This window comes from Monodon monoceros, unplaced genomic scaffold (genome assembly GCF_005190385.1).
Source record: "Monodon monoceros isolate NGI ecotype Baffin Bay Population unplaced genomic scaffold, NGI_Narwhal_1 Super_Scaffold_21, whole genome shotgun sequence".
Classification (NCBI taxonomy): domain Eukaryota; kingdom Metazoa; phylum Chordata; class Mammalia; order Artiodactyla; family Monodontidae; genus Monodon; species Monodon monoceros.
The window spans coordinates 6,886,011-6,909,439 of record NW_021703778.1 but is presented as its reverse complement, the minus strand read 5'-3'; the positions used below and the strand labels follow the sequence as shown (position 1 = coordinate 6,909,439).

General features: G+C 47.7%; 1 protein-coding gene across 2 annotated transcripts in view; it reads right to left on the bottom strand.

Annotated features, from left to right (window-relative positions):
* The window catches only part of FAM171A1 (family with sequence similarity 171 member A1), a 125,157-nt gene that overhangs the window by 23,060 nt on the left and 78,668 nt on the right, over positions 1-23,429 (bottom strand). For both annotated transcript variants that reach the window (XM_029238523.1, XM_029238524.1), the window contains exons 4-5: positions 11,023-11,181; positions 6,314-6,490 (exon numbers count right to left, since the gene is read on the bottom strand). In XM_029238523.1, the coding sequence (XP_029094356.1) occupies positions 6,314-6,490; positions 11,023-11,181 (336 nt within the window). The remainder of the gene's footprint in view (positions 1-6,313; positions 6,491-11,022; positions 11,182-23,429) is intronic.

The following is a 23,429-nucleotide window of genomic DNA, read 5'->3' as shown; positions in this document are numbered from 1 at the left end:
CTATCCAAATGTTGGCTTTTCTCTGCACACATACAATCTGTTAGAGCCAGGAATTGGCAGTTACATTTTTCACTGTAGATGCTAAGTTAAAAAAGACCCTTTAAGTGGGAAGAGATCAACGACACAATGGAGAGTCTCAATGACAAAAGGAATAATGCCACGGGGATTATTTCCAGAGAGGAAGTAGAGAATTGGATAACTTATATTTCAGAGTCTTTATAACAATGCACATTTCTTTGTTTTCACTGACTTCTACAGTGTATTAATTTCCTTTTGCTCCTGTGATAAATTACCACAAACTTAGGGGCTTAAAACAACACAGATTTATTCCGTTATTGCTCTAGAGGTCAGAAGTCCGAAATCAGTTTCACTGGGCTAAAGTCAGGGTATCAGTAGGGCTGGTTCTTTCTGGAGACTCTGAACGAAGAATCCATTTCTGTGCCTTTTTCAGCTTCTCACGGCTGCCTCTGTTCCTTCGCTTGTGGCCCCTTCCTCCATTTTCAAAGTGCATCCTTCCAATTGCTGCTTCCGTCATTACGTTGCCATCTCCTCTGATTCTGATTCCTCCTGCACCCTGCTTATACAGACCGTTGTGATTACAGTGGGCCCACGAGGATAATCCGGGAGAATTTCCGCATCTCAAGATTCATAACTGAATCACGTCTGCAAAGTCCCTCTATCATATAAGGTCATATTCACAGGGTCCAGGGATTATGATGTGGAGATATTCAGGGGGGGCATTATTCAGTCTGCCATAGATATCAAAAAAAATTTTTTTACATAAACTTTTGTTGTTTGTGAGCTGTATACAAAATAAACCAATGAGAGCAAGGATGCTGCTTCTCTAGACCTGTGCCATATTGTTATGACGTATCTGTGTACGACTCTCTAGTGAAAGCATCCCTGTATTAGGAATACAGCCTTTTATACCCCAGCCTTATTTATCTATATTCAACTATATACATTCAAAAATGAAGAGGCAGGAAGGAGTAGAATCATAGCAGCAGGGTTGGAAGCTCCAGGATGGAGAAAATCCAATATAACTGCTGTCTCTCTAGACAAGCGTTCAAAGCACCGTTCTTTCATTAAACATATATATACACAGATATGTAAAGGTAAATTCTGTGTATAGCGTCATCTTTTTTTTTTATTGGAGTATAATTGCTTTACAATGTTGTGTTAGTTTCTGCTGTACCATGAAGTGAATCAGCTACATGTACGCATATATCCCCTCCCTCTTGGACTTCCCTCCCACCCCCTCCCCCCATTCCACCCATCTAGGTCATTACAGAGCATGGAGCTGAGCTTCCTGTTTTATAACATGTTCCCACTGGCTATCTATCTTAACGCACGGTAGTATGTATATGTCAATCCCCATCTCCAAGTTCGTCCCACCCTCCCTTCCCCCACTGTGTCCACATGTCTATTCTCTAAGTACCAGTGTTACATTGTAATATCTTAAACCGCCTCTAAGTACCAGTGTTACATTGTAATATCTTAAACCGCCTTGAATCTTAGAACACATAAAAGCTCCCCATCTGATTCAATCATTTAGCAAACATTCTGCTTAGACACCTAGCAAGTGCCAGGGCCTGTGTGTGATCATGAAGACTCAAAGATGAGGAAGACTCAGTGAGGACACAGATAATAACTGAGACACTGCAAGGCCATGTCTTCACAGACTTCTAGTGCCACTGCTGAATGGACAACATGCTCGAGAGAAACCAAACTACTGTTCAGCACATGGAGAAAGGGATTTCAGAGGAGAGGTCCTGCTCACACAATGTGACAAGTGATGAGGGAGACCCAGGCGCATCCAGGGACCGGCAAACGGTTTGGTGTGGGAGTGATGGAGGGTGTGCAGGGAACAGAGGCTGGGAGTGAGCTGGAGAGCTAGGCAGGGACCAGCTCTGCAGAGATCTGTGTGCCGTGCCAACGAGCGTGGACAGCCTCACGATGAGTACCTCTGAGATGTTCTCATGTGGGAAAGGGGTCTGTGCTTCTGAAAGACAGCCCAAGCAGCAACCAAGAAGTCCTGGTGGAGGGAAGGAGAGAGGAAGACAGGCAGACGGCTGCAGGAATTGGCCAGAAAAGAGGGAAGAGTCTGCACCCAGACAGAGGTAACCAGAGAAGGAGAGGAGAAGGTAGGTTGGAGAAACGCTGATTTGACATCAACATGACCTTGCAAGGGACCAGACGTGGCTGCTGGTGAGGCAGGGAGGTGAAGCAAAAGAGTAAATGGGGGATAACTCGGGGGTTTCTACTTGGATGGTCTGGTAGATGGCACCCTTAACCAAGAGAGGAAACACAGAAATGAACAGGGGTAGGGGTTGAAGTGAAGCGAGTCAGTGGGTCCGTGTCAAGCACGTGAATCTGAGTTTCCTGCAGGACATCCGAAGATGGAGGCCTAACAGACAGTCAGGAACACAGATCAGAGAGCAGACGTGGTTGCACGGGGTGGCTGTGGGAGTGTGAGAGGCAGGTGGATGTCCCAGCGACTGCATGTAAAGGACGTCAGGAGCTGGGCGTGGGGCAGAGCCCATATGACAGGAGACGAGGACCCCAGGGACACTGAGTCACAGAGCCGAGGGAGGCGGGCCTTCCTCTCTAGAGAAAGGAAACCCTCCGATGCTGCAGACACATCCAACGGGATGAGGAGGTCACCTGATTCCACCGTCAGGCAGCTGCTGGTTAACTTCATGACTGTGGTTTCAGGAGAGCGGAAGGTAGAAGCGGGGCTGAAGCGGGTCGAGAAGTGGAAGCAGCACATGGAGAACAGTCCTTCAAGAGATCTGGGCTGGGGCTTCCCTGGTGGCGCAGTGGTTGGGAGTCCGCCTGCCGATGCAGGGGACGCGGGTACGTGCCCCGGTCCGGGAAGATCCCACATGCCGCGGAGCGGCTGGGCCCGTGAGCCATGGCCGCTGAGCCTGCGCGTCCGAAGCCTGTGCTCCACAGCGGGAGAGGCCACAACAGGGAGAGGCCCGCGTATCGCAAAAAAAAAAAAAAAAAAAAAAGAGATCTGGGCTAACGGGAATCTGGGAAAGTGGTTTAGAGGTCACAGTTCGAGAAACCCTTCTGCAGAGGAGGGGAGACCTTTGTTCCCTGAATAAACTCTTTGGGTGTACCATGTACCAGGCACCGAACTGAGCTTCTTACAAATAGTAACTCATTTATTCCTTGGGGTGCTTAATTTGATGTGTCAACTTGGCTAGGTCACAGCAACCAGATATTTGATCAGACGTGCCTGGAGGTTGCTGTGAAGGTATTTTAAAGATGAGATTAACAATTACATCAGTAGACTGAGTAAAGCAGATTACACTTCCTGTCGGTGGGCCTCATCTAATCAGTTGAAGGCCTCCAGAAAAGGCTGACCTCCTCCAAGGAAGAGGAAATTCTGCCAGCACATGGCCCTTCAGATTCAAACTGCAACATCAACTCTTCTCTGGGTCTCCAGTCTGCTGGGCCACTGCAGATTTTGAACTTGCCAGCCTCTTCAAGTGCATAAGCCAATACTGTAAAATAAATCTCTCTCCCTCCCCTTCTCTCTCTCTCTCTCTCTCTCTCTCTCACACACACACACACACAGGCACACACACACATCCTACTGGTTCTATTTCTCTGGAGAACTCTGACTGATAAACACACTCTTCATAACAGCACTAGGTATTGATACTATTATTATCCCCATCTCACAGTTGAGCAAACTATGGCACAGAGAGGTTAAACAACTTGGCCAGGGCCACACAGCTGATGGCCAGCAGAGCTGGAATTCCAATCCATTGTGCCTCAGTGTTGCTGCTCTTAACCACACGCTCTACTTCAGAGCACTGCCCTGGCACGTTGGGGCCCAACCTGGACGGACAACGGTGAGCGGAAGACTGTACAAGGGACGGAGAGCCTCGATCAATGTGCATCTTGTACAAGTGAGGAAACAGGACAGGTGATTCGCCCAAGGTAGGCCTTAGAGTTTTCCAAGTGGCAGATCCAGGGTTTCAGAAGTCCAAGTGCAAGCTTTCCCCTCTCTTTCCTACTTTCTTTCCCTGCTTTGTTATCCACGTCCTTTCCTCCCTTCAGAATTCCCGTCTTCCCCAGGGGTTCCCTCAAGTCCCTTTCTCCCGGAGCCCAGGGCTCCTTACATCCTGATCAGGACCATGTGCCTCAAGAAATGGAGAACACACGCCAGTGACAAAGTGCCCACATGACCCAGTGCCACATGTCCACGCAGCAGCACGATCCTTCTAACAACATCAAGTTCGGTGCATCTGGTAAAGCCAATGAATTCCACACAAATAATTATGCGGTCTGTTAGTAACCGGAAAACAAAACAAAACAAACCCCAACTCCCCCCAAACTCCAGAAAGCCCAACAAGCATTTATTTCCAAATATAAATCCCTAGAACTAGAATTTGACTACTCAAGGAAATTAGGTGTCTTTGAAAATACATTTGACACCAAAAATCCCCCAAGAATTTTTATGCGTGGTCTAACAGTTTAAAACTCTGAATGGGGTTATTTGAAAACCGGTCTTTTCAAGTTTGACTTTCAAGTTTGGGATTCAGAACCAACAGGGTATAGGGACCAATGTGCTGTCCAAACCCGAAACACAAGCACGTACTTCTTCCCACATTCTTACTACGAATGTCAACTGTAAAACCTCCTGGAGGAAAATTTGGAAATATGTATTAAAACCTTTAGAATTTTGTACTTTCTGAAGTCAGCAATTCCACTTCTTCTAAAATTTTATCCTAAGGAAACAATCATGGCCGTGTATAAAGATATTTATCACAACGTTGGTAAGCAGAGTAAATTTTTTTTCTAACTTAGGGGATTGAGCAACTGAATTATGACATAAACATATAAGGGAATACCATGCAATCTTAATATTGACATTGCAGAATAATGGCTGCTATGGAATAATAATGCTAGGGAAAGATGTTCATGACATACAAATGGTTTTCAAAGGCAAGTTATAAAACAGTACATAGCGTATAATCCCCTTTCTGTTAAATGTGTATTTTTGGAAGGCAGTCCCTAAGAGGGCCCAATGAACCCCCCCCACTCCTGGTGTTCACACACCTGTGTGGTCCACCCCGTACTGTACCAGCATCGGGCTCTGCGACCACCAGCATATGGAAAGAAGGGAGCGGAGGCCACTTTGACCTTAGGTGATAAAAGACGGTGACTTCCATTTTGCCCATGTGTGCTTTTGTACTTTCTGTTTATTTGTAAATTTCTCTTGGGTCACTTGCTCTATTGGAAGCAAGCTGTCACGCTGCAAGTGGCCCTGTCGGGACGCCCACGTGGCAAGGCACTGAAGCCTCTGGCCATCAGCCAGTGAGGAGCTGGGGCCTCAAAGCGTGCGTGCAGTCCCTGTTGAACCCTGAGATGAACTGGTTGACAGTCTGACTGCAACTTTCTAGAGACCCTGACCCAGAGCCAGCCAGCTAGGCTGTGCCCGGGTTCCTGACTCTCCAAAACTGTGAGACAACAGACGTTCACTGTTGTTTAAAGCTACGAGTTTTAGGGCCATCTGTTACGCAGCAAAAGATAACTAATACATACATCCATAGTGCAATGGCTGGAAGGAAATACAGGCTCACTTTGGAGATGCTGTGGGTTCGGTTCCAGACCCGCTGCAATATATCAGACATCGCAATAAAGCAAGTCTCATGAATCTTTCGTTTCCCGGTGCGTTAAAAATTCCGTCACACTATACTGTAGTCAATTAAGTATGCAATAGCGTTATGCCTGAGAAACCAACGTACATATTTTAACTAAAAAATACTTTACTGCTAAAAAATGCTCACCATCATCTGACAACACAGGGTTGCCACAAATGTTCCATTTGTATAAAACGCAGTATCTGCGAAGTGCAATAAAACAAAGTGCAGCAGAATGAGGTCCGCCCGTAATCCAAAATACCGTGAGTGGGCTTCTCCACATGTGGGATCATGGGTAATTTTTATTTTCTTTTTTTTTTTTGGTACAATATTGGCAATGTTTTTTTCTTTTTTCAAACACAGGACCAAGAGAGATCATGTGACCATCTAAAGACTAAAAGGATAAAGGTTAGGAGAGCCAATTTAGTTCTAATAACCTTTAAAGATTCTTTTCAAGCAAATCAGCTTAAATGTGAAAAAAAACCCAACTCCAAAGAGCATGTAAGACTTACCCACTAGAAGCCATGCAATGCACCATCAACAGCAGCGTTCAATAATTTCAAGGAAAAGGAACTTGCACAGGCTTCTTAAAAGGGAAATCAGACAGTAACGAAGTTATCTGTAGCCGATGGCTGGTACAGGAGCCTGCTTACCTAGCTTCTGGTCAAACCGCCACGCTGTGACATAGGCATTGTGCCTCAGACTGCTCTGTGTGGCCAGGGGCACGGTGACATAAATGGGGCCATCCACCAGCACCGGCGTTCCATCATTGCTGAGCAAGTGCACGCTGACGGCTGTGACGGGGGTCAGGTCGTACCTGGTGCCGTTTCCTGGAAGCAAGAGACATTCTCCATCACGTGCACACACAGGACTTACATGGGGCTGCAGAAACTGTTCACAGAGAAATATCATAGCTACCATCTACTGAGGACTGGGCCTCCTATAAGCCAGGGACTCCATTCAGCATCTTACACACATAATCCTCACCACGACATTCTAAGGTGGGTAAAATTCCCATCTTACACATAAACAAACTGAGGCTCAGAGAGGGTAGTAATAAGAGCTGGTCTTCGGATATAGGCCAGTTTGAATCTGCAAACCTGATCCAAGCTTGGGTTTGCAGATTCTAACCACTGCGCTGTGCTTTCAAAAAGGGCCTCACGGGACTTCCCTGGTGGTCCAGTGGTTAAGACTCTGAACTCCCAATGCAGGAGAAGCGGGTTCGATCCCTGGCCGGGGAACTAAGATCCCGCAGGCTGCGCCCCTCCCCAAAAAAACAAGGGCCTCAAAAGAGAAGGGATTGTCTATAATGGGAGAAGAGGTGTGTGTGGAAATCCCTGAAATCAACATCTATACAAAGCGAGCACTGCACACATGTTAATTACTCGGCAGGTCACCATAATGGAACCAAATGATTTAAATCAGAGACTGCTGAAAAAAAAAAAGGAGTGAATTTCTTCAAGCAGTACTTCAAAATATTAACTTACTGCTACGAAAAGTACACTACTGAAAACTTGGATCTGAAATATTTATGAGTTATTTTGGTTGCCACTGTTATTTTGATCTGTTTAAAAGGAATTTAATATACCAATTATTTTGCATTAGAGGCCTTTTATCCAAGCCAATGCTTTAATGACTGTCTACAGATAAACTGGGGAATGCTTATGAGAGCAATATTATATTTATACAGTTAAGCGGTCCATTTGAGAAGAATTTTTCTCCAGTGAAATATAATATATCATACAAAATGTATTCGGTCATAATTTAAAATCTTCCCTTGAACACGATGAAAACACACTGATAGAAAAATGTAAGCTACATTAGAACACCATTTATAGGATTTCTTAGTAAGCTACTTATATACTCACCTACCTATCAACTAACTACCCAAGCTAATGCAAACCTCCAATGAGGACTAAATTTAAACATTTAAAACAAATCTGGTGAATTTTAGAGTCTGAACAACCAGTGGGAGCTAAACCCTTTGTAGAGCAATCTCTATACGGCTAATGTTAGCACTATCTTTTATGATTCATGCCCATCTCTGTTTTCCAGTGAAGGGAAAGGCATGGAAATGAGGATTTCATCCAAAGGTCCACGTTGGAAGCATAGATTCAAGTTCTGAAATCTTTTTATCCTGTGGCCATTTCACTTTAGGGTGAAGAAAAACCAAAGCACACAATTTACCATCTTTCTGGTCAAACTACCTTGTGGATGGAGGACCTAAATGTGTCCATTGCCCAAAGGCAACACAGAAGCAAAGCCAGGTCTCCAATGTACCTCTCTAGGCTCTGTTAGACTCTCTAGATGAGACAGGACTTAAAACAAAGAGAGATTAAGTACTTTACTAGACTTTACATAAACAATTTAAAGAAATGTTTTCAATCAGGAAGCACTGCTTCTTTCATCAAACCCGAGGTAGGAAGTCTGCCCGGGGAAGCTGCAGGTAGAGCAGAAAGGTGCTCCAGACCCATCATCCTTTCGTCCCACTTAACACTGCCTCTTGATTCCCAGAGATGGCATCCCCATTGTCCCCACTCATCCCCTTTCGAGACTTCCTTCCTATAATCTTGCACATCCCTGGCCCAGGAAGCCAGGGTCCCAGTATCAGATCCGCCACCGACTACTTATGTGGCCTCTGGCGAGTTACTTCCCTGCTCCGGGGTCCGTTTTTCTCATCTGCAAAACTAAGGAGGTTGGACTAGATGCTTTCCTGCGAGGCTACAGAAAGGAACGAACTCGACTATAAACATTCAGAAGTAAGAACGGCACTGCAGAAAGGGGCATATTCTTTTAAAGCAACATGCCCTAGGTGCATGTGCTTTAATGTTCTTTACAATGTTCTCTGTTAGAAGACATCACAGGCAATTATACCTGCTCTCCTGAGGCCTCTTTCCTCTCTCACTGCTTCCACTCCATGCCTTCCAGATGACAGTCTACCCTCCCACTTTCTTTATTCTGGACATACTTTGAAGGGCTACACTGTTTTCCTTCCAGCCCTCGTTATTAGAGGGCAACACAACACTGAGTTCTCTATATAAGGAGTCTCTCCTTCCTGTTCATCTTGATGTTACCTGACTCCCATCATGTCCGAAGAAAGACAGGTGTCTGTCAGGCAAAAGCAGCAACCATGGACCTAGGAGGCCACCAATTCATCACTTAGAACAAGAGGGGTTTTGCTCGGATAGCATCTCCGGTTCTGTTTGGCTTTGGACATTAGTCATACTACTGACTCCTCTGCTTTCTTGGATCTACTAGCAGAAGTAATTTCTTGAAAACCCCTCGGGAGCGTCACGGAACAGGTCTGCGCTTTCTTGGCAACCACAGGGGAGAGCGTATGAGGGTGCACGGGAACGAGCAAGTGAGGAAGGGACTGAAACCTCCACATGGCTGCGTTTCTCTGTCTACAACTCTGGATCCCTCCAAAGGGGGGATATAAACAACCCCCCTTAGGACACGGCAGGGAAACCAGCCTCTTTCCAACTGCATTTGTGGCCTCTGTTTATTTTGCTGAACTCTGGTGATAACCTGTCACCTCACACGGGTTTGTGTGGTCCAGGCTCTCACACTAAGTTGAAATCTGTTAGATACGGTTTATGAAACGGGAGGCCAATGCGGGGCAGAAGAGAATCCCTAGTTGATGGGCTGCTGGGGTGCTAGGCAGACACCACACCGCCCTTCCTTGGCAGGAGGTCTGATTCTTCCTAGGTCAACTGGCCAGTTATTTCAGTGGAAAACAAATTGAATGTAACCTTCCGAAGACCTTCTCTCTTCCGTCTGAAATAAGAGAGTGATTTTAAAATAAAACAAACTCCTCTAAAATCAATAGTCCTATGTCTTCTCTATCTTACTGTCGTCTCGGATTTCATAACTTATTCAAGAGCTCTTGGAATTGGGGCACAGAAAAAAACTGAATGAACTCCAAGGAACGAGGCTGTTCTTCCAACTCGGGGCTTTATGATGGAGGCTGAATGGAGGTTTCATGATGGCCTCGGATTATCCTGTTCCCCGAAACACTACTTTGCTCCCAGACCTGTCCTTTTAAATGAAAAGTCAACTTTTTTCTTCCCAATAATATTCACTTAAGATGACCACCATGCAACTTTTCTGGTGGTCAGTGACTGACATATTCATTGCATCATTATCACGCAAAAATTCAAGGAAGAAGAAACGTTTCTCAAAACGGGTATCGCAGAGGGAAGAAAAGCAGGTAACTAATCACCACGTGAGCTTGATCTGTAACCAGACGTTTATTAACATTCTATAAAATGGATCAGATGTGGCAGGTATAAAAAGCTTTTGCAGAACGATCAGTTTCTGTAAAGCACTAGACAATTAAGTGAAATTCAATCAAAGTGTCCCTGGGAAATGCAGTAACGTACTCACCTAGCAGGATTTAACCCAGAACAGCCTTTGGTTTTCAAGTTTATGTTGTGACTCGTGTAAAGTGTTGGGGAAAAGAAGAGGGGGAGACAGGAAAATGATTCAGGGCTTGAGACTCGGCCACCATCCATTCACCAAAAGGAGGACTGGGGACCACGTCAGCACCGAGCTCTGTCGGCCGGGAACGGAGGTAAGGGCGGTCTTTCATTGGTAAGGAACGATTACCTATTTTCTGGCTGGTGGCTTTTAGTTTCTGTGATCTTTGAGCAGTGTGTGTCCTGCCAGCCTAGGGTGAGAATGACCAAGCGGACTTAGAGGCCTTCCAGGAGATGTTTCAAAGTCAAGTATGAAGCCTCACCACTCTTCGCAGAGGAGAAGGCAAAGAGAGGGCAAACTCAGAGAAAGGGAGGTCGTGAGAAAAGGCTGGATGGACTCAGCCGGTGGAGCCCAGAGGCTCCCTGCCCGCCAAGTGCTCCCTGTACTGGTGGGAGGGGGCATGGTGTGTTCGTCTGGGAATCAGGCCCAGGGCCACCCCCGCCCCTCCCAGCTGTGACACGTGCCCAGGGTGGGGGGTGGGCGGCGGGGACAGTGCATCTCCACACAGCTGGGCAGGCTGCTCCACCAAATACACGTTCCAGGGGCAAGTGGGGCGAGGCTGAGAACAGGGGGACAGAAAACCTCTAACTCTGATCGGACACTTCAAAAAATTCAATTAAAGGAACTTCTGGGAATTAAATATACTTCATTGGCCAACGGAGAGCTCAGGCAAATGGTACCAAGAGAGAGGCTCAGGGAGACAAGCTCATGAAGGTGGCGCAGGCTGAAGTCCTCAAATGACACTTTCAGTGCCCTTGAACTTGTAGACAACAGATCTGCCCTTCTGCACCTCGGGTTGGGTTCTCCCACTTATAAAGATACAAACGCATATAAAGATGCAAACGCAGACTGCCCGGCTGGAAAGAAACGAGCCTCGAGTTACCTGTTCCGTTTCCATCTAGTCCCCGCAAATAAGGAAAGCCGTCCACCTCCGAGGGGGAGCCGGCGGCCGTGAGAAAGGCTGTCAGGTCACTGTAGCTGGTGTTCTCGGGCAGCCGCAGAGCTCTCCTCTGGAAATGCACGCGAGGCTGCGGCCGGGCACCTGCGGAAATGAACCCTGGAGTTACCTGTCGGAGGGGCGGTTTCTGTTTCCAGAAAACGCAAACCCCGGAAAAGCTCCTCTAAGGTTTCAGCGTGGCTTCCCCGTCTCCACTCCTCTCGACATCCCCTCACATCGCCCATTCTCGCGGGCACAGAGATGTGACAGCACGTTATTATGGGGAGAGAAATAACAGCCCATTGTCACGTTTGCTTTGACACAGAACGTTATTTAGGTTTTCCACAAAAAGCTGTTTGTGAGCAGTCTTTTCACTGCCCAGCCTTCGCCTAGGGGTAGGGGTAGCGTTGTGGGAAAAAGTCCACGTAAGTGAAATGAGTAGATGACAATTAATCTCTTGATACAAACAAGGCAGGAGAGACCCTTTGACACCGTTACAGACACATCCTTAGTCTTCCTGGTAAAATCTGGTCCAAGCTGAAGCAGAGCAGGGCAACAGACCAGCAGCTGGAGAAGAAACTGCAAATAAGAACCCACAGTAATGAGTCCTTTCCCTTCGGTGGACGCTGCCTTTTGGCATTCTATCTACTCCGGTGGGTGCATCTGACTCGCGACGGATCATGTTACAGATTCTATGGTGAGCCTCTTGAAAGGATGTGAGAACTGCTCTTTTCAGCAAACTCAACTCTGTGCAGGGTGGCTTGAGCCAGTGACCCTGTTACGCAGTTACCTTGGGACACCATCCGCAGTTTGACTTTGCTCCAGGTCTTATTTTGACTGTAAAACCTGAACCCGTTTTTATCTATTGCTGTAGCGAGGGTCACAAGACGCAGACGTGCTATATCAGTTTGCACACACAACCAGCAAAAACATTGTGAAGACAAAAATGAATAGAGATGGGAGTTGGAGCATTTCCCGATGGAAGTACACATCTCTCTGGGTTAAAATAAAGTGGTTCCTTGGACTCCCCTGGTGGTGCAGTGGTTAAGAATCTGCCTGCCAATGCAGGGGACACGGGTTCGAGCCCTGCTCTGGGAAGATCCCACATGCCACGGAGCAACTAAGCCCGTGCACCACAACTACTGAGCCTGCAAGCCACAACTGCTGAGCCCGTGTGCCACAACTACTGAAGCCCGTGTGCCTAGAGCCCACGTTCCGCAACAAGAGAAGCCACCACAGTGAGAAGCCCAGGCACTGCAACGAAGAGTAGCCCCCGCTCGCCACAACTAGAGAAAGCCCGGGTGCAGCAACAAAGACCCAACGCAGCCAAAATCAAATTAATTAATTAAAAAAACAAATAAAGTGGTTCCTCAAACGTGGTGGTCTGCCCTGATGTTCTGGTCATCATATATCCCACCCCAGCCTTGAGGGAGGCCATGTTTCCCTGTGGTCGCCTGGGGGCTCCCTCTTCCCCACCCACAGATGTCCTGACACAACAGCCCTGCCCAGAGTTCATGGTCTTTATGTCTACACCAAGGTTCCTCTTCACCCTGGATCAGAAATTTTTAAAGGGGACTTACCTAGTGGCACAGTGGTTAAGACTCCGCGTTCCCAATGCAGGGGGCCCGGGTTCGATCCCTGGCCAGGGAACTAGATCCCACATGCATGCCACAATTAGGAGTCTGAATGTCGCAACTGGGGAGCCCGTGTGCTGCAACTAAGGAGCCCTCGAGCCACAACTAAGGAGCCTGCCTGCTGCAACTAAGACCCGGTGCAACCGAAAATATTAATAAATAAATAAATATTTTTTTAAAAAAGAAACTTTTAAGGGAGGAATAAGCCTATCAAGAAGTGTTCTAGGGGAATTCTCTGAAGGTCCAGTGGTTTGGACTCTGTGCTTGCACTGCCGAGAGCCCGTGTTCAATCCTTGGTCAGGGCACTAAGATCCTGCAAACTGCAAAATAAAATAAAATAAAATAAAAAGCAGTGTTCTAGAACAACGGAGCTCTGGAGCTCCAAGGATCAACTAATCCAAGTCTCTTCTGACAGATGAGCCCACAAAATGGACTCACCACCAACACAGACTTACGGGGTGGGCTGCCGTGACCATGTATGACCAAGGCAGTCATGACAGCACCTGAAAATCACTGACTGCATTTCTCAGATGACTGGTTCTCCATAAACACTGGCCCAGCTCTAGATCCCATGGGAGCCAGGTGCCCAAACTCACAACAGTCCTATCTGAAGCTAAGTGGACATGGACGTCGGTCCTGTTCTAGACCATCAGTGCCCTTTCTTGGTCCCTAAAACAAAGCTATGGTGATGCACTGGCATCCACATAGCTGAATCTTCTCACTTTCAGCTCTTGTGAGTCTGCTCTTTTTGTCCTCTGATTTCACATGACAGCAATGCCTTCCTGCTGTCACCTCCTCGGTCTGCGCAGGGCTCAGATGCCTCATGCTCCCAGGGGGTGGGGCGTTCTCCATGCCGGCCCGGAGCATCGTGCCTCACCCGATCCCTTTTCCCCCAGCCCGCTTCCCGCACATGCTGTCTGCCTCTTTCCTTCTTCTCCGAGCTGCCCTCAGAGACGGAAGGTCAAAGCGAACCCTTTCTCGTCCATCTCCTCACCCCCAACTACGTGACAACATTCTCTCCTCCTGTTATCATTTTCTTTCAATGCTAGTGAATGTCCTGCGATTTGTTTCCTCTTCTCCACCGTTCTTCAGCCTCAACAATGCTGCTGCCACCTGGGTTTCATGCACTGGCAAACGGGGAACTCGCTACTGGAAAGGACAGAAGGGCGTGTCTGCAGCGTGATGGCGCAAAGAGGGGCTTGCTCTCACAAGGGTCAAGGCAGAAAGCAGGGGCCAGGCGGGTTACCCCAGAACACCGTGGGTCCTATGTGCCCCTCCGGGCCCCGTGAGATGGGCAGGTTGAAGTCACCGTGAAGGCCCCTTTGGCTGAAAGGAAGAGAACCCACTCATCCTGGACCAAGGAAAAGGGGACGTTGCTGAAAGATGAAGGGGAGTCCTGCTGAGCCCCAGGAAACTAGCCCAGCCAGGCCTTATGGGGACCAGCCTGGGACCCGGACACCACAACCGAGGCTGTTCCCAGCTCTCGGGCCACTGGGCGTCTCATTCCCATTCTGTTTTTTTTTTCTTCTGATTTTAAATTTTAATAAATTGAAGTTTAAAGAAGTCCTCCTTAAATTCAATTTAAAATGGTATCCCTTTCAGATTGAGGGAGATTTTAAAGAGGTGGCTACTTTTGTCATTGGTTCCTCATTTTTTTTTAATGTTTTTTACTCTATTGAGAGATGTTAGGTTTTAGTTCTCATTTATTTATTTTTTGGCTGCGTCGGGCCTTAGTTGCGGCACATGGGATATTTCTTTGCAGCACGCAGCCTTCTCTCTAGTTGTGGCGCTCTGAAGCCTGTGAAGGCTCAGTAGTTGCGGCGCGTGGGCTCTCTAGTTGAGGCACGCAGGTTTAGTTGCCCCGTGGCATGAGGGATCTTAGTTCCCTGACCAGGGATCGAACTGGAGTCCCCTGTGTTGCAAGATGGATTCTTAACCACTGGACCACCAAAGAGGTCCCAGTTCCTCATTTTTTTTAGTTGAAGTATAATTTATTTACAATATTGTGTTAGTTTCAGGTGAACAGCAAAGTCATTCAGTTATATGTATATTTTAACAGATTATTTTCCATTATAGATTACAAGATATTGAATATTATCCCCTGTCTTATACAGTAGGTCCTTGCTGCTTATCTATTTTATATATAGTAGTGTGTGTCTATTAATCCCAAACTCCTAAATTATCCCTTACCCCCTCCCCTGCTCTTTCCCCTTTGGTAACCATGAGTTTGTTTTCTATGTCTGTGAGTCTATTTCTGTTTTGTAAATAGATTCATTTGTATTATTTTTTTAGATTCCACATATAAGTGATATCACATATCATCACAGTTCAGTGTCTTTCTGTCTGTCTCTGTGTATGTGTCTATTTCTCTCTGCCCCTGTGCGTGCTTCTTTCTCTGCCTTTTTGTCTCTGTGTGCATGTCTCTGCCTCTGTCTCTCCCTGGCACACCATGCGTTTCAGTGGGAGACGCACCTCTCCCCACTCCTCTTCCCCTGCTGCCCCCCTTCCCTTTTCTGTGCAGAAGAATTCACTCCCTGAACAGACACCGTGTCTGTCCCCCACTTCTGGAGGAGTGGGGGGCACAGAGGGGCGATGCTGGGGCAGGTTTACTCGAAGAGGGCGTGGCTGGTCCAGCTGCTTTGACACACGCTGTGAACACACGCTGTGATGCCCCTGGGGGACTGAACACAGGAGCACGGGCTCTGCCTGATGAAATGCCCCGAGAAACGTCTGAGGGGTGTAAGGGTCGAAGTACTCTGAGCCGCAGCGTAAATACGATCTAAAGTGGGTACGTGTCGGGTTGGGGGGTGGTTACGCTCTTAAGCCTAAATTTATGGATTAAAGCTGCTGAGTTCCCACACATTTCAGGAGGGGGACCTGACTGGGTGGGGAGGGGAGGATGGAGGGGGACAGGTCTGTCCCTCTTCTGTGGATGCCTCTCCTCCACACTCCCCACAGCAGCTGTGTCATCCTCCATCCTCCTTGGGGCTCCACCATTATCCCCCAAATGCTCAGACCCAACTCTACTAAAAACACTGGGGTGGGCTTCTCGTTGCGGTGGCTTCTCTTGGAAGCACGGGCTCTAGGCACGTGGGCTTCAGTAGTTGCGGCATGTGGGCTCAGTAGTTGTGGTTCACAGGCTCAGTAGTTGCGGCGTAAGGGCTTAGTTGCTCCGCAGCACGTGGGATCTTCCCGGACCAGGGCTCGAACCCGTGTCCCCTGCATTGGCAGGCGGATTCGTAACCGCTGCGCCACCAGGGAAGCCCCCTCCAGCTGCACTTTAAAATCTTTTTTCCCTCTTCTCTGCTGCCTCTTCTGCCCCTGGCCTCCCCCAAGGTCAACCCGAGTTTCCTAACTTTTGCTTGTTTTATTGCAAGACGTGACTCGATCCACTATTCTTGCCTTCATCAAAAACCTCTCTCCAGAAGCTTTTCCTCGCCAACCAACACATATACTCCTTTCTTCCTCTGCTAGAAAAACCACAGCAAGACATCACTTTCGCTCTTATCCCCGTAAGCCTCCTCTTTCCCCTCAACGCCCAGGGACGTGGCTTTCACCCCCCTCCCCCACGCCGCCCTTGGAAATGTCACCTGATGACTGTATAATCTGCAAACCCGTGACCCTGGCTCGCCTTCCTGCCTCCAGCTACTCACAATGATGCGCGCTGTTCCCCGCCCCCGTGCGGGGTCACGGTGCTGCACTCCGCTCTCCCCAGAGGAGCCGGCTTTTTCCTCTATGAGTGCTTGTTTCTCCTCCTGCTTCGGATGCGAGAGCTCCCGAAGGCTCACCACAGTCGCCTCTGCTGTTCCTGACTCTCTCCTGACTTGCCTGGCTCTCCTCCCTGCTGGAGCCTCACCAGTTACCTTCCGGTCGTGCCGGGGACTCCACGCCTGCATTCCCGCCGCCTCCTCTGCACCTCGACTCGGATGCCCGTCAGACACTGAAGTCATCACTACCTTCTGTCCAACTTAACAAAGCCCCGCTCCTCCCCAACACCTGTGTTTGACTCCAGGTTGCCACCATCGCTTTTCGTCACACAAGTGCCAGGACGGCCCAATCTTCCCTTATCAACGTTTCTAGCATCTTCTTTTCCCTCCGTCCTGCCTCCACCCTACACTACCCTGTGACGTGACCCCTCAACTATCGCAAAAGTCTCCTAACTTCCCCTGTGCTTCAGCCTCACCCCTTTCCCGCCTCATCTACTGATGGTTCTCCAGTTCCACTCTCATCACCGCCTTTCCCCACCCAGAAACCTTCAATGGATCCACCGCTTCCCAAATTAACAGCGGCAACAATCATAGACCAACACAGACCCGAACTGCTGCCCCACTTCTCTCATGGGAGGTGTAGTTCAGCACTTTAGAATTTACAAAGATCTTACATACACATTATTTCACTTAATAATCTACAGCAGGATAAAGAAGGTGTGGTACATGTACACAATGGAATATTACGCAGCCATAAAAAAGAACAAAATAATGCAGCCATTTGCAGTGACAGGGATGGACCTAGAGATTGTCATACTGAGTGAAGTAAGTCAGACAGAGGAAGACTAATATCCTATGATACCGCTTATGTGTGGAATCTAAAAAAAGGGCACAAATGAACTTGTTCACAAAACAGAAACAGAGTCACAGATGCAGAAAACAAACTTATGGTTACTAGGGGATAAGGGGGGAGAGATAAACTGGGAGATTGGGATTGACATATACACACTACTATATATAAAATAGGTAACTAATAAGGACCTACTGTATAGCACAGGGAACTCTACTCAATACTCTGTAAGGGCCTATATGGAAAAAGAATCTAAAAAGGAGTGGATATATGTATATGTATAACTGATTCACTTTGCTGTACACCTGAAACTAACACAACATTGTAAATCAACTAGACTCCAATAAAAGTTAAAAAAAAAAACAAACCTACAACAATCCCGTGAAGAAGGAGCTCTCTCCTCTCTTTACGGGGTAGGAAACTGAGGCCCAGAGAGGCCCACAGTCATTCTGTTTGCACGAGGCAGAAATGAATTCTTTGAATTCCGACCTCTGCGTCCCTTCCTAGCACACCTGCCCACGTCAGAACAGATGCTCTGCTATTATTGCCCACGGCCCTCATCCTCTGGCCCACGCAGCTCTGCTTCTGCACACGAGCTCACGTTCTTCCCCGCATCTGGAGCTTCTCCGCGTCGTCTCTAGTTTCAGATCCTACCCGTCATGCAAGGTGCACCTCCAATGCCACCTCTCCTGTGTGGCCTTTCTGGATCCCACCCCAAGCTCTAAACTCTACTTGTGTGTCTCTTACAGAACCCATCTTCCTGCACCTGGTATTGTATTTATTTGTGTATTTGAGCATCTCCCTAACCAGAGGCGCCATGAGAAGAGGACATGCGTAGGAGCATCACCGTGTATATCTCTCTGTTTCTATCTCTCCTCCACCACCTTTGAGCTGAGTGACTTTGGGGTTTGGGTTCTTTATCTTGAAAGTGGGTGTGGCCCACACCTGTCTCATGATATGGCTGCTAGGATGTTAGCTCAGAACACACATGCATTGATACGATGCCTCACATTGCCTCCTGGTACATACCAGGTGCGGGATCAGCAATAATTTCCCGTCCCTCTCCCCGTTTAGATGGCAGCTCCTTAAGAGCAGGTGTTCTGTGAGACCCATGGCACCACGTTCTGGGAACGCTTATAGGATCAAATGTAAAGACGAGTTATTCCGGGCAACTCACTGGGTCCTAGTAATGGTCTGTCTCAATTCTGACTAGGTCACCATCCCTCATTCTCAGCACTATTAACTTTCTGGGCCACAAAGGCACTTCTTTGCTGGGGGACAGGGGCTGTCCTGTGCATTGTGGCATCTACCCACTAGATGCGAGGAGTGGCTCCCAAGCTGTGACATTGCCAGGTGCCCCTGGGGGGAAACTGCCCCTGACTGAGAGGATTCCACAAGATACTCTGAGCGTCCTCAGAATGACCCAGACGACACGGACAGAGTCTCCTCTGTCGCGGGGCACAGGATACATGATGGGGAAGAGGATGAAGGTCCTGACATCCTGGGACTCCAGGGTAGAGAAGGTAGTCATGGCAATGGCCGAATCGTCATACTGTTTTGATGCCTGAACAGAGGGTTACGCCCAAAAAGTACAGGAGAAGCTTCAGCAGAGAACCATCAACCACCCAGGAGAGAAATTCCAGGGGTGACAGACATCTGGACCGTGGCTAGAGGCCAAGGCCTCCCCGTGAGCCCCGTGCAGGCTGCGTGGGCTCCGGACAGAGGGGGAGTCTCGTGAAGGGCCTGGTGCACCCGGGTCAGGAGTCTGAACTCGAGGCGACCTGCAGGGGCGAGAGTCTCCGGGGGTTCTTGGAACAGGAATGAAGGAATCGTGTTCGTTTTTACCCAATTCCAATAGCAGAGCTGGGGGGTGGCTGTGGGTAGAGAAATCCTAGAGTCAGAGCATCAGTCAGGCTCTTGTGAGATGTTCGGTGAGAAATGATGTAGCTCCAAATAAAGACAGTGGCCTCGGGGAAGAAAACACAGGAGGTGGCTGGAGCTGAAAGCCACTTTTGGAATGTGGGCGAGGCGGGGAAGGGAGAACCGGGGAGGAGACTGGGAAGCGGTGAACAGGAGACAAGGAGGGAGGGGAAGTGCAGGAGGAAGGACCCCAGCTCGGGGATGCAGGGAGGACGAGGCCACCGGAGCTGGCACGAGAAATCCCTAAAGGAAATTCTCGAGGGCAGACGGCTCCGAAGTTTGAGTGGGAAAGGAAGTGAGGAATAGGGATTAAGATGGGTTTCCCTGGAAGGGCAGGCTTCGTAATTCTGGGAGCTGAGAAAGAACCAGAGGAGAAAGATGGAAGATTCGGCACAAACAGAGGGAGGTGGGAGGGGAGGAGATTAGACGAGGGATTGACTGTGATGTGAAGAGGCTCCTGGTGGGAGAGGAGCCACAGGGAGACACGTCACAATGTCCCCTTAGAAGGGGATGCAGAAAAGCAGGCCACAGAAAGCAGCCTTCCCCGATGGCCTCTGTGTTCCCTGGAACCATCGTCAAGGTCATGGCTAAGAAGAGGGCACGCAGGTCGGGAGTGTGTGCAGAGTGTGGGAGAGTCTGACAGCACTGCCTGGGGAACAGAAAGGGGACTGTCCTGGGGACCATAAAGAGAGCAGCGCAGAGGCCCCGCAGGATGGACACTGCTGGTTTGGGTGGTGCCAGCTGGCCTGATGACAGTGCAGCCACGAGCAGCCCGGGGCATCTTGATGGTACTTTCTTATTTACCGTCATCACATTCTGAGTCGACAACATGCTGTTTCTCCCGAGACAGCGTGAAGGTCTGAGAGAGCAACGACTCCTACCTCATGGTTCATCGTCGTGAGGTTACATTTTGGAATCACCATCAAACTCCTCCTTGAAAGCTTCCAGTTCCTCAGCAAAGTACAAAAAACTCTCAAAGAAAATGATCCTTATAAAGCAATTGACAAGTGTTCTCTCTTTCCACTCTCCTATGATCTCACTGCAAAGTTTAAAAGCCATTTGCACTATCATATGGTCCAGCGATTCTCCTCCTGGGCATACATCGGAACAAAATGGAATGAAAACACTAATTCAAAAAGACACATGCACCCCAATGTTCACAGCAACATTATTTACAGTAGCCAAGATGTGGAAGCAACCTAAGTGTCCATCAACAGGGGAATGGATAAAGAAGATGTGGTACATATACACAGTGGAATACTACTCAGCCATCAAACAGAACAAAATAATGCCATTTGCAGCACCATGGATGGACCGAGAGGGTATTAAACTTAATGAAGTGAGACAGACAAATACTGTATGTTTTCACCTATATGTGGAATATAAAAACTGAAACAAATGAATGACTATAACAAAACAGAAACAGACTTGTAGATACAGAGAACAAACTCATGGTTTCCACTGGGGAGAAGGGCAAGACAGGGGTAGGGGATTAAGAGGTATAAACTACTAGGTATAAAATAAATAAGGTACAGGATATAAGAGACCACATATGGAATATAACCAATATTTTATAATAACTTTAAATGCAGTATCATATATAAAAATATCAAATCACTATGTTGTGCATCTGAAACTAATGGAACATTGTGAATCAACTATACTTCAATAAAAAAAATGTAAAAGAAAATGTAAAAGCAATTTGCAAGCATTCTGTGATAACGAGCATACTTTTAGACCCAGCCTCTGTTGGGAAAGATCCCTATACGTAGTTAATCAATGACCATGTTGGTCCTTCCCCTTCACCACACTGTTATCATAAGACTGCTCCAGGCTTTCTATATAAAATAGTGTCAACAATGACAACGCAATCACTTTCCTCACTTTTCAAATGAAATCGAATGCTAAGGCCAGTTCCATTGGAAACATGCATTTACTGTGTGTGTGTGTGTGTGTGTGTGTACGTGTGTGTGTGTGTGTGTGTGTGAAGGCACTGCACATAATCCCACCTCGTCTGATGGGAATAGTTTTAGGGTGTGTATGGTCAGAATTTAAATAGATACCATACCTAGAGAGAGGAAAACAAGTGAGGAGTCTTTTATTCTTTAAGGAAAACTCTCATTAACCATGAGCTTATTCTAGTTTATTTGGTTGTAAACATTTCAGAACAAAACCTTCACCTGAAGCATTGAACATCTTCCCATAGAGAACACCCCCGCCTCTCCTGTCTCCACCTCTCTCACCCAGTGGCCTCTGTGCTTTCAAATCTTTTGCTTCAGTGTCACGTAAAACCAAACAACGGGGCATCACCCAAAACTATGCACATAACACGGGTGAGGCTTTGTCAAACTGTCATCACACTACCTCCCCATTTCCTTGGGGGGATCATCTGACACACGGTAACATCCAAGCAACACACAAAAACTCAAATGGCTGACAGTACTTACATTTCTGATCAGCAAGAGTTTATGTTTTTCTCCTCTGATTCCATTAAAAAAATAATAAATGCACCGACAATTGACCAGTTTGAGAATAAAAATTTGATATATTATTTAGAAATTCAGTTCTGTATTCGCTTTATGGAACAGAACTGCAAAGACCAAAAATTATCTACACGTGGCTCTCCTTCCAACTGGTAAGAAAACATGAAACAAATTCACCCAGTGTTATTCCTGCCGTGCCTCAACTCTACTGAGACAAGGAAAAGTACAACTAGCAATAATTAAACTCACGAAGTAGCGTAAGTTAAAAAATTAAAATGTAGACAATTTTAAAAAGCTGGAATGTAAATGAGATTTTTGGCAAGGGAGAAATAAATGGTTCTCAGTTTCCATAGAGGAGGGAAGTGATACACTAGACTGAATAAATTAACCATAACAAAAACTACCATAACGAAAACTGCCATGAATGTCTTACATCCTTGGGTTTCTAACACGACCATACTTCCTGCTCCTTACAGAGAGAGAGGTATTCAAATACTCTGCATGTTTCTGTGCGTGTGTGTACATGTGAACGGTCCTCTTAGCAGCCACAACAAAGAAAATAATTAACCCGAGCTTGAGTGATCTATACAGGAAGTGCAAAGAAAGGTGGGATTTGGACAGTTTTTAAATATTTACTCAACCCTTCAGTGAATTGCTTATTGTGTACGGATCCGAAGGCGGGCATGGGGCCAGGCCCTGGGGATGCTAAGGTGAACGTGACCCCCTCCTTGTTCTTCAGGTTTTTCAGTTTTAGTCCGGGAGGTAAGATATTACTACCAAATATGGCAGAAGGGGCGGCATCGCATACAGAACACCCAGCTGGAGGGCTGTTTTAATCCATCCTCCTGGTTACTGATAAGGACAGGAGGGGGCATAAGGGAGACAGGATGTATGGAATCCAAGACTGGAGCCGGGGGCGGGGGGTGCGTGGAAGGCACGGGAACACCTGGGTCTGGGCTCAGGGCAGCTCTGGGACCACGTGGCAGGAGTTTGTGGATTTCACCCGAATGCTGTGCCATTAACATGACTCCACAAATCCCGGTCTGCGGTCTGCTTCTCTCTGGCCTGCTACCAACTAGCTCCCTTTTCTGACTCATACTTTCTGTTCCCTTCGAACCTGGGCTTGCAGGTGACCTGGTGTAATTACAGACCCACTGCATCTCGTGACCACACAGTCAGCTGAGAGTCTCATCTCTTCTGGGTTCTTAGTCCCACCCCGGTAAAAGGAAGAGAGAGAAGAACTGATGGCTCCAGCGATTCTCCTCCAGCTGGGTCCCAGCCCCTGGCTACACTATGGACTGGTGACCCCTCTGAGTCGGGGATGCCTTGGCAGCTGCAGGTGAAGGACAAGACACTGGCATGAATCTCGTCTCCAGGGAAGACACAGAAAAGACCTCCTGGAGGGTGTGGCCTTGAAGTGGGTCTTGATGTCCAGGGAGAATTTGAAGAGAGATTGGGAAGATGGGGTGGGACATCTCAGGTGGAAAATAGAAAAAGAAATTCAGTTAGGCTAGAACACAAGACATGGAGGAGAAGAGCCCTTAGGAGGGAGGTTGAGGCTAGGTCAGGAGGCCGGGGCATGCTGCGTAAGGAGGTGGGATTTCACTCTGTGGGCAAAGGGTTCTGCTCCAGGAAGATCACTCGGGCAGCTCAGTGCAAGGTGTGTTGGGAGGAGACACAAGAGATGGGACATCTGGTTGATCTTCTCAAGTCCAGCGCCAACGCTAGCTCAGCAAGTGGACACCAGCGCACTAGCTGG